We start from the raw sequence: 11,252 nt of genomic DNA, 5'->3' as shown, positions 1-11,252 counted from the left end.
TTTTTTTTTTTTTTTCCAGAACTCAAATTTCTTTTTTATATGCTTTTTTTGTTAGATATTTTCTTTAATTACATTTCAAATGTTATCCCCTTTTCTAGTTTCCTCTCTGAAAATCCCGTATCCCTTTCTCCCTCCCTCTGCTCACCAACCCACCCACTCCCACATACACTTCCTGGTCCTGAACTTCCCCTATACTGGAGCCTATAACCTTCACAGGACCAAGGACCTCTCCTCCCATTGATGACCGACTAGGCTATCCTCTGCTACATATGCAGCTAGAGCCATGAGTCCCACCATGTGTTTTCTTTGGTTGGTGGTTTAGTCCCAGGGAGCTCTGGAGAATGCCTTTGTCTTAAAACACCTGCTGCTGTGCTCCAAGGCTCTCTCTGTCCTTTCCTGTTGTCTGGTAGCTCAATAATGCTTTGAATTAAAACAAGAAGACTCCATATGGAAAAAATACTATGTTTCTTGTCCTAGTTTGCATTTTGGTTGGCTAGAAGGAAGCCAATGACACTTAGAATAAGTAGGCTGAATGGATTAAAGTGTAAGAGAAGGTAGGTCTAAGGTAAAACAAAGTGGACTTATCCAGGAGCAGCCACAAGAACAATGGGACTTGATGTAGCAGCTCCCTCTCTGAGATCTCTATTTCTCTCTTGATCCCAGAGGAAGCTGGGGATTGAATGTTGGGTGCTTTTTATCCTACAGTGGTCTAGGGACTGGTCTCATCCCTTTATATTTCCTGCTCTTTGGTTGGGCCTTGGGCAAAGAAACCACTAGTCACTTTTGATCATCTCTTTGGAGGATTTAGATACCTGCCAGTCCCCAGAATTTGTTGAAAGGGGCAATTGGAGCCTAAGAAGAGACACTCTTGAGCAGGTGATGTGGGGGCAAGGATTAGATCTGTCGGTCACTGTAGTGAGACCTCAGGCTAGGAGATGCTTAAGGTAAATCAAGGAGTACCTGCCTCAGCAGGATGCGTCGCTAGATATGTGATGTGACCCTGCCATGTAACTCTCTGTGATTCATCATGGGAAAGACTAGGAAGTCTAGAATCTTCCAGAAAATTCACATACAGTGTTGGGGCTGGCCTGCAGGTCTCATGTCCGGATTCAAGCCTGGGAGGCAGCCTGGAGCTGAAAAAGAAGAGGGAAACTAGGCGGAGAGAGAGAGAGATGGAACCAAGACAGTATTCTGATCGAGGCTCAAATTTTTAATGGTGGACATGCTTTATAAAGAAAAGGGGAAGCCCATTCCCACCAAATCATCCTTGGAGCCCAGCTGCAGGTGACTACCCGTAGGATCAGATGTAGACTCCAGAACAGCTAGGCCGACTCCCAGCAGGTAGCAGCAGGGACAGTGGCTGAACAACAGAGTGATCTAGGGAGGCAGGCTCCACCCTAAGTAATCTCCTTAGTGGCAACAAAGTGAAGGTCTGGCTCAGCCTGCTTCAGGCTTGTTGGAGGCTACAATACAGCCTATCTTAATTGCACTTCTTGCCTTGGGAAGGCCTGGTTTCTCTTGTTTTCAAATCTGGAATTTCATCTCTTTTCTCTTCTCTCTCCAATACTCTGCATAGGACTTAGTCTCTAAACCCCTTCTCGTTCTGCTTCGTCTGAGGATATGGTGTGTTGGGTAGGGTTCTGTGGGGACAAAAACATACTACACTTCCTCTTCTTTGACAGCTATCCCTGCCCCATAGTTTGTTATGAATCTCTTAAAGAGCACACATACAACAATGCAAGCTAGTCAAACCAGTCTAGTGTTATCGATGCCCCCCTTCCCACCTGTTTTGACTAGTTACTATTCTACATTCAGGTTGGCATATGTTTTAGTAGCCATAAAAGCCAGAACATGGGGCATTTGTCTTTCTGTGTCTGGTTTTCATTTAATATGATGCTCTTCACATCTACCAATGTTCTACAAATGATGGGTTTTTTTTTATTATGCATGGATAATATCCCACTGTGGATTTATACCACATTATGCATTCATCCATTGATAGGCATATCCTAGGCTGTTGGCATATTTAAGCTATGGTGAATGATGCTTCAATAAGCATAAGTGTGCAAGTATTGTTTTGGTTTGTTGATTGCATTTCAAGTCTATATATTGCCAGACATAATAGTTCTAGTTTTGGGGGTTGTTTTATTTTCTTTTTAGTAATCCCAACACTGTTTTCTACAACAGCTGTACTAAGTCATTTCCTGTATAAATCTTCCATTTTATCTACACCACACAACTATTTGTTATTTCTGTACCTATTGGAGGTTTTACATACACACACACACACAAAGCTGGCCCTTTTTTTGTTTTATTTTATAAAAGTCATTCTAAGTAGTGCAAAATAGAATTTCATTACAGTTTTGATTAATATTTCCTTGATAGCTACTGAATGAAACTGAAACTGACATTCTTTTTTCATTTACTTTCTAACTTTTATTTCTTTTCCTGATAAGTCTGTTCAAATAATCTGCCCATTTTAAAATTAGATCACTTGCTTTTCATTGTTGGTTTTTAAAATTCCTTACATATTGTGGATCCTAGCCCTGTGTCGGGTTACTGTTTGATGAGTTCTTTCTCCCACTCAGTAGGCTGTCTCTTTACTCTGTTGGGTATTTCCTTCATTGCACAGAAGCTCATCAGTTTGCTATAATTTTATTTTTATGTTTTTATTCTTTGTGCATTTGGGGCTCTTTGCAAATAAACAATGATCAAGTAGATAAATATCAATAAACAAGTTAGTATCTATCTGATACAATTTTTTATTTAAAAGAAGTAGTTCACTCTCCTTATACTCACTCCCCACACACTCGCTCACATATGCACACATACTTACTTGCATGCACACAAATCTACACTCTTGCTACTGATCAATCAATGTTGGCAGATTGCCTTCTGCTGACACAGAGGCCTTGGGGCAGGAGAAAGAACACTGCATGAAAGGTTGTGAAGCTCTTGACTTGAATTCACCTCCAAGCCAAGGATGTCTATTTTGTCTAAGTGGAGACACTAATTTTTATTTAGTGGGTTACCACAGGACCAAGTCATGCTCAGCATTACCTTAAAGGGATGCCAGAGAGTTCGTCTTGTAGATATCAGTCTCTCCTGAGCACAGGACTAATTTTGGGTCCATTTCTTTTGTTTCTATAGGTTTGCCAGGACCTATGGGGCTCTCAGGGTTGCAGGGCCCTACAGGTCCAGTTGGGCCCAAAGGAGAGAATGGCTCTGCTGGCGAACCTGGACCAAAGGGAGAACGTGGACTAAGTGGTGAGCAATGGGTCATGGGATTCAGATGGTGCCTCCAGCTGTTGCTTCTATCATGAGGATGTGTAAGTGGCAGGCACAGAACCTGTTCCAGGAAGAGAAAACATGGATGTTCTGAAGAAGGGTTGTTTCAGGGTAGACTTTTGTCTCTTTGACCTCTGCTCTGACATGCATCTTCTAGGCTCCCACTTCCAAAGGAATTTACTGTCATTGACTGGGCTGATCCTTTTCTGCCAGGACCTCCAGGACTTCCAGGTATTCCTGGTCCAGCTGGGAAAGAAGGTCCCTCTGGGAAGCAGGGGAACATAGGACCTCAAGGCAAACCAGGTCCTAAAGGAGAGGCTGGGCCCAAAGGTGGGTGAGGGCTGTGGTTTGTCTGGGAGGGAGAAAAGAGGAATGACAGTAGAAGCCATTAGTGTAATATGAGGCATGGTCAGATGGACAGGAAGAATCCAGAGTAATAACACTATGAAGACCTTGGCATGTACACCTCTCTCACATCTCTCCACACCAACAGGATTTCTCCATCACCCTCCACAGAGGAACCCTAGGCAGCAAGGAACAGTGTTGCCAACTCCCTATCTAACCCGGTAGTTCTGTTTGACAGGCCTACTGCTGAGGAAATGTTGCAAACTGAACACACTCTTAGCAGTATTTCTTTCTTTTTGTTCCTTTCTCAGGAGAAGTAGGTGCTCCTGGCATGCAAGGATCTACCGGGGCAAAAGGCTCCACAGGCCCCAAGGGAGAAAGAGGTGCCCCTGGTGTGCAAGGAGCCCCGGGGAATGCTGGGGCAGCAGGTGAGTGATAACTAGATGGAGGACTGGATGGAGTTCTACTGTGCCCCCTTTGAGCTGACAAGGCCTAGATCTTGTCTTAGTTAGGGTTTTACTGCTGTGAACAGACACCATGATCAAGGCAAGTCTTATAAAAAACAACATTTAATTGGGGCTGGCTTACAGGTTTAGAGGTTCTGTCCATTATCATCAAGGTGGGAGCAGGGTAGCATCCAGGCAGGCATGGTGCAGGAGGAGCTGAGAGTTCTATGTCTTCATCCAAAGGCTGCTGGTGGTGAAGACTGACTTCCAGGAAACTAGGGTGAGGATCTTAAGCCCACACCCACAGTGACACACCTACTCCAACCAGGTCACACCAATTCCAACAAGGCCACACCTCCAAATGGTGCCACTCCCTGGTCCAAGAATATACAAACCATCACAGATCCCTTCCAAAATTTACCCTTTAAGTAAAACCTGGGCTATGGAGGCAATCTGCTTCTAAGGAGGTTGAGTGTCGAGCCAATGGGACTAATCACACATAGGAAGAGGGATGTTTTAAGCCATAGGGAGTCTTTTTTAGGGAAGTTGTACACAGATAAAGTTGATTGCCAGATGCTAAGGACAGCCATACACATAGTGGGCGTGTGTCTGGGTTCTGTGAAGAGTCTGTTTGTGGGATAAGCATAAACTATTATAGACAGTGAGGTGAAAATCCCCAGAAATAAACATACAACATAGCCAGATCTTCTTGAATTCCAGGACCTGCTGGACCTGTCGGTCCACAGGGAGCTCCAGGTTCCAGGGGGCCCCCAGGACTCAAGGGGGACAGAGGTGCTCCTGGAGACAGAGGAATCAAAGGTGAAAGCGGGCTTCCAGGTAAGCCAGAAGCTTCAGGTCCTGGGACCTGCACTGGGATGTAGCCCTCTTCATCGAGGCAGGAGCATCTCATTAGTATGGGTGGTCAATAGAACTTGGGGTCAGCTGATAAGTTTGAAAGAAAGCCAATTATAATCTGGCTTAGCTATCTATCGAAGTCATATGGGAAGGCAAATTGAGATAATTTCATCATCTGACCATGGGACATAGGTGACAACAGCTGGCTTCCTGGTTTATAGGCTAGCCTTGTGAATCTAACAATCCAGTGGATGAGAATTATGTAAGTACTATGTGTTTCTGTTCTTTTCCCAAGACTGTCAAATTGTCATTATAGTTCCTGAATCTCAACTCAGAATACCTTCTTCTTTGATCTGCCATCTGTTTCAGGCTCAGTTGGGGTTCAGGGGCTTATTTAGGGACCATAAGAAATCCCTACACAGAATCTGAGTGTCATGAATCATACTTGTCATCCTAGTACTAGGGAGGTTATAGCAGGATTTACAGAGTTGGATGCTAACCTGGCCTACATTAGATCCTGTCTTGAAAACAAGCAAACAACAGACTAGGGAGATGGATGGGTTGGTGAAATGCTTGCCAAGCAGACATGAACCCAGAGTTCCCAAAGTTCAAATCCCCAAATGGTGAGTGGACATGACAGCTTCCCAGCAATCCCAGTTCGATAGAGTCAGAGGTGAGGTCCCTGGAACAAACTGGCTAGCTAGACTAGTCAAATCAGCAAGCTCTGGGTTCCGGTGAGAGACTCTACCACAATATATAAGGTGATAGAAGAAGATGACCAACAGAATTGTTGGGACACATGTGCATAGACATGTAACAAGTACAACACACACACACAATCCCCCCAACAAACAAAGCATTTTTGAGAAAAGAAAGAAAAGCATTCACAGCAGGGACCAGCTGTGCCTACAGATGTAAAGCTTGTTATGAGTAACAAGCTCCCCACCTTGACCTTAACCCTTTTTCTGGATCACGGGGACAATTTATCCTTAGGCTTGTATCATAATCTCCACATGGTCATTTCCCTTATTTACCTTCTATATAGACAGTGCTGCTCTGAGCCAGCAGATGGAGGCCTTAAAAGGAAAACTACAGCGTCTAGAGGCTGCCTTCTCTCACTATCAGAAAGGTGAGTTTCTGGATACAAATAAAATTGAGCTAGGGTTGCTTATTTGGTTGAGCTTTGCTCTAGGTATAGGATGAGAATGAGCAAGAACTAAGTCTAAGGCTGAACTTGGGGCTTGAACAACACAGTTGGCATCTATCAACACACATACACATCAAGATTGGGTCCTTCTATGTACTTTGAATAAACGAGTGGGAATATTCATGTAGGACACACAAGTCCACCAAGGATCAACCCTGGGACAGCACATGACTCTTACATGGCCCTGATCAGGGCTGCTCTTGGTACCATACAGCGCCTATGGAGACTCTTCCCCAGGATCCTTTTAAAGATACTCAGAGGAAAAGAACAGTGAACCAGGGTACAGCTTGGATTCTGACCAGCTTCAGTGTAGGATTGGAACACAGTATTTGCCAGTATCTAGTTTCTTTTGCTGACTTTCATGCATGGGCACAAAGCCACAGAGATGGGTGCACACTGAAGGAAAGATGTATGGCACGCTATACAGATATTTTTGTGATGTCATTTGTTACTTCAGGGTCAAGGAAGTGGAGAGAGAGTGACTTAGTCTTGCCCTCTTAGATAGTCATTGCTAGAGTCTTAATAACCAACTTGATTCCTTTCTGGGGTTCACAATTAAACCCACCCCCTATTCCCCTGAATACGTGGACCTCTCAAATGTACTTCAACCCCCTCACCAGCACTTCTAGGGCTAGGAGGTCCAGGAAAGCCTGGGGCTTTACCCAACCCTCCGATGTCCACTATTTCCTTAACGGTTCCTTAACTGTAGCACACAGCGCAAACCCTGGCTGACAACCTATGTTACTACCACCAGGTTGACTGTGGGCTCACTGCACTGTGTCTTCTGTACACTCAAAAGTAATTTCCTACAAAAAGTTGTTCATTTCTACACAGTAACTAATATTACCATGAAAAGTCATAGTTTTGTTTCAGGGGGTAGGTGTGTGTGTGTGTGTGTGTGTGTGTGTGTGTGTGTGTGTGTGTGTGTGTTCAAGCTAGAGGTTGATACCAGATGTTCTTCTTTACCACTTTATACTTTATTTTTAAAATTTTAATTATGCATATGTATGTGCATGGGCTATGTGGCCAACTGTACCACGGTGCTCATGTGGAAGTCAGAGAACAACTTTATGGATTCAGTTCTCTCCTTCTACCTTTATGTAGCTTCCAAAGATTGAGCTCAGGTCACCAGGCTGTGCAGCAAAAAGCAAACACCTTTACCTGTGAGCCATCTCACTAGCTCTCCATAGTGTCTTTTTTGAGACAAGATCTCTTACTAAACCTTTCTGTTTTAGTGATATTAGCTGGTCAGTGGGGCCTTCCACCCTACCCTGGGGTCCACCTGTCTCCATACCCTCTGTCCCCATGTACAACTTGTATATGATGCAGTGAGTCAGCTCCTCAGACTGATCCATTGAGCTCTGGTGTCAGAGTGAGTAAGGCTCCCCACAATCTTACCAACTTGGGGCCTTGTACTGAACTTCTTTGAGCTTACGGGCCCTTGCTTGTGAATGAGGCAAGATGGCACTCTCTCATAGAGTTTACTGTGGTGCTAGGACCACAGTCTTTGCTTCATCATTTCTGGTTCCCCGATACACTTCATTAGAAGGTTGAGAGAAGGCTCCAACTCCAGCTCAAATTTCTCACAGGCATCTAAGGGCTACCACAACTTTAGCCCACCTTCCATCTTCTTTCAGCTGCACTGTTCCCTGATGGCCGAAGTGTTGGAGACAAGATCTTCAGGACAGCAGACTCTGAAAAGCCTTTTGAGGATGCCCAGGAGATGTGCAAACAGGCTGGAGGACAGCTGGCCTCCCCACGTTCTGCTACTGAGAATGCTGCCATACAGCAACTGATCACAGCCCACAACAAAGCTGCCTTCCTGAGTATGACAGATGTGGGCACAGAGGGCAAGTTCACTTACCCCACAGGAGAGCCCCTGGTCTATTCTAATTGGGCTCCAGGAGAGCCCAACAACAATGGTGGAGCAGAGAACTGTGTGGAGATCTTCACCAATGGGCAATGGAATGACAAGGCTTGTGGAGAGCAGCGCCTTGTTATCTGTGAGTTCTGAGCCACTGGAGGTAAAAGACAGGACAGTATTTGGCCAGGAGTTTAGCCAGTGTACTATGGCTCAGACCTGTATGTTGCCAACATCCTAATAAAAGGTGTATAGCTTGAGTTCTCTGTATAGCTTGGGTTCTCTACAGAAAGCAGCCCAAAGGCAGGGCTATTGCACAATACATTTCTCAGAGTATCACACACAGCTGCCTTCACATACTGAAAAACTCTCAGGGGAAAGAGGAGCCATGTTTTACCACTTGTAGGGGATAAAACTCCACCTCTGTGACCTGTCAAAGAACATAATGCCTTCTTCTTCGCCCTGCTGCTTCTCCAACTTCCAGTTATGTTTGGCCTGGCTGATGACACCCTTTTTGAGCGATCTCCTCTAGGCTTTTCTCCAGTCTTGCCTGAGGTTTCTGGTGTCCTGGCGTCTCTGGATGACTTTTTCTTACATCTCTGTTGTTCTCCTTCACCATCTAACAGGATCACACAGGCCCTAACTCTCAGTTCTCATTCACTCCAGGGTGAGATCTTCCTGGATCCTGGCAGTATATTCCATCTGCTGGCCATTTCTGGTCATGACATTTTCTTTGATGCCTTCAAACTAAACAATGGTAGCCTGGAAACCTCTGGTTTCCTGAAAGCCCAGCAGAATGATCTGACAGGGAATCTATTTGTTTCCCTATTCAATGTCATGGCAACACCTAGGATAACATTCTTTCAAAGCCCTGTCAATGGGGCTGAGAAGGACCTCTGTGCCATTCTAAACTCATCTGTAATCTCAAGGAGGTAGAAGAAGAGGGGCTGGCCATGCTCATATTCACCTAAGTCTTCTGTTACCAGACAGTTCCAGAACATTTTATGCCTTCTGTTTCAAAGATAGCCTAGCAAATACTCCTTATCTACTTATAAAGGTTATTTATATTTATTCCATGTGTATAAGTGTTTTTCCAGCATGCATATATATGAGTGTGTGTGTGTGTGTGTGTGTGTATGTGTGTGTGTGTGTGTACTACATGTGGGTCTGTTGACTCTCTGGAACTGAGATTATGGTTGTGAGCTGTCATATAGGTGCTGAGAATCAAACCCAGGTCTTCTGCAAAAGCAACAAGTACTCTTAACTGCTGAGTCATTTCTCCAGTCCCATCCTCTTTATTTTTCATATGTGGAGGTTCAGAGAAGGGAGAGGACTCAGGCGACAATGACTTGGGATAGTAGGGTTAATGGGTCACAGACTTATCCCCACTGGAGTTTTGGGATGCAAGCAGGTGTGTGAGTTTTACTTTTATGCTCTATGTCTATGTCTGTTTTCTGCCCTTAGATAGTTGGAGTAGTGCTTTCAACCTTCCTAATAGTACCAGCTCCTTATATGTGACTCTTAACCATAAAATTATTTCGTATTTGTAATTTTGTTACTGTGATGACTTATAATGTAAATATTTGGATTCTGTGTATTTGGGCTGGTTTTGTTTTGTTTTGATTTGATTTTTTGATACATTTTTGACACATATTTTAACTATACCTGTGTTCAAGAAATGGGAAGAAGAGTTGGGTCGGCTCTAAGCCCATAAAAGGGACACAAATACCCTTCTCTAGGCAGGAACCTTCACTCTCCTGACCCAGAGACCAGAGGGAAATGCCCATTCTTTATTATCTCCCCACCCAAACTGAGTACCTCTTCAAAGTCCCTCAGCAGGACAGATAAATAGGACACCATGTTTTATGAGACAAGCCTCACACGGTTAGACAAGTGAAGCCAATGTCCAACTGAGATGGTTTTTTTTTCCTTGTTATTGGGAAAGAAAATTCTTGGCACCTCCTAAGAAATAAGTCAGTTGCACAATAAAGAACAAATAATTCTTGGTGCAGAGGCCTCACCCGGGAACACCTGTGGAGGAAGGCTACAGAGGTACCTTTTATAGTCAGAAGCAGGAAGCAATTGGGTTGTTTTTAAGCTAAAGAGAACCCTTTGCTATAAATGGATGGCTCCACATGTGCTTAAGAAGCACTGGGGGACATTCAGGGTCAGGCTGTATTCCAGACCCTTCGTATACCCAAGTCTCTCTTGTTCAAACCCCCCTATGTCCTGCAGCTAGAGCAGGAGTTCTCAACCTGTATGTCACAGTCCCTTCAGAGGTTACATACCAAATATTTACATTATAAGTCATAACAGTAACAAAATTACAAATATGAAATAATTTTATGGTTAAGAGTCACATATAAGGAGCTGGTACTATTAGGAAGGTTGAAAGCACTACTCCAACTATCTAAGGGCAGAAAACAGACATAGACATAGAGCATAAAAGTAAAAATCACACACCTGCCCACATCCCAAAACTCCAGTGGCGATAAGTCTGTTCATCTCAGATGCCCACCCTGCTCCTAGTAGCTAAGGTTTGGGGATAGGATCACATAGCACAATATCACCACTGAGATTCCCTTAGTGTCATGACAGTCTTGGGAGACCCTTTCAAAGAAGCCATTGCTTATCTCCCAATAACAAGACCAAATCTCTCTTTTTCATTTTATGTTTTATGTGCATGAATGTTTTTCCTGCACGTACATCTCGGCATCATATACATGCCTGGTTCCAGCAGAAGCCAGAAGAGGGTGTCCAACTTCCTAGAACTAGAGTTACAGAGTGGTTATGAGTGTGCTGGGAATTAAACCCTGGGGTCCTCTGGAAGAGCAGTCAGAGTTCCTAACCACTAAGCTATATCTATAGCCAGCCCCAGCCTGTTTTGTTTTGTTTTTTTAACAACAGGAAAGAAAAGAACAACAGAACCCTATGAACAATCTCCTATCATGTTGAAGGTCTGGGATGTTGAGACTCCAACCCCTTTCAAAGGAACCTTCAAATTTGCCAGCATCACAGGCAATGAGAGCTTAGTTTGCTCTGAACGCAGAGGACATTTCAAGAGAATTATTTCAGTTTTGTAGACACAGCCTGATCAAAAAGAAGAGTGGCACAAATAGTTCAGAAATTCACATTTTAAGGTTTAGAGCCCCTAGGCATCCCCTACTCAGCATATTTATCTGGAGGCCAGCATGAGTTTTAAACTATTCATCCTACCCTCAGTCATACAGGCCAAGGTCCCTTTTTAACT

At 44.1% G+C, this 11,252-nt stretch overlaps 1 protein-coding gene across 1 annotated transcript in view; it reads left to right on the top strand.

Moving 5' to 3' along the window:
• The window catches only part of Sftpd (surfactant protein D), a 13,035-nt gene extending 4,852 nt beyond the window's left edge, over positions 1-8,183 (top strand). The window contains exons 3-8 of the mRNA XM_021182578.2: positions 3,151-3,267; positions 3,502-3,618; positions 3,945-4,061; positions 4,800-4,916; positions 5,980-6,063; positions 7,779-8,183. Coding sequence (XP_021038237.1) covers positions 3,151-3,267; positions 3,502-3,618; positions 3,945-4,061; positions 4,800-4,916; positions 5,980-6,063; positions 7,779-8,155 — 929 coding nt within the window. The 3' untranslated portion in view covers positions 8,156-8,183. The remainder of the gene's footprint in view (positions 1-3,150; positions 3,268-3,501; positions 3,619-3,944; positions 4,062-4,799; positions 4,917-5,979; positions 6,064-7,778) is intronic.
• The last annotated feature ends 3,069 nt before the right edge of the window (positions 8,184-11,252 follow it).

Source organism: Mus caroli, chromosome 14 (genome assembly GCF_900094665.2).
Source record: "Mus caroli chromosome 14, CAROLI_EIJ_v1.1, whole genome shotgun sequence".
NCBI classification, from domain to species: domain Eukaryota; kingdom Metazoa; phylum Chordata; class Mammalia; order Rodentia; family Muridae; genus Mus; species Mus caroli.
Note: the sequence above shows the minus strand (reverse complement) of the source record. Positions and strands in the feature narration are given on the sequence as shown.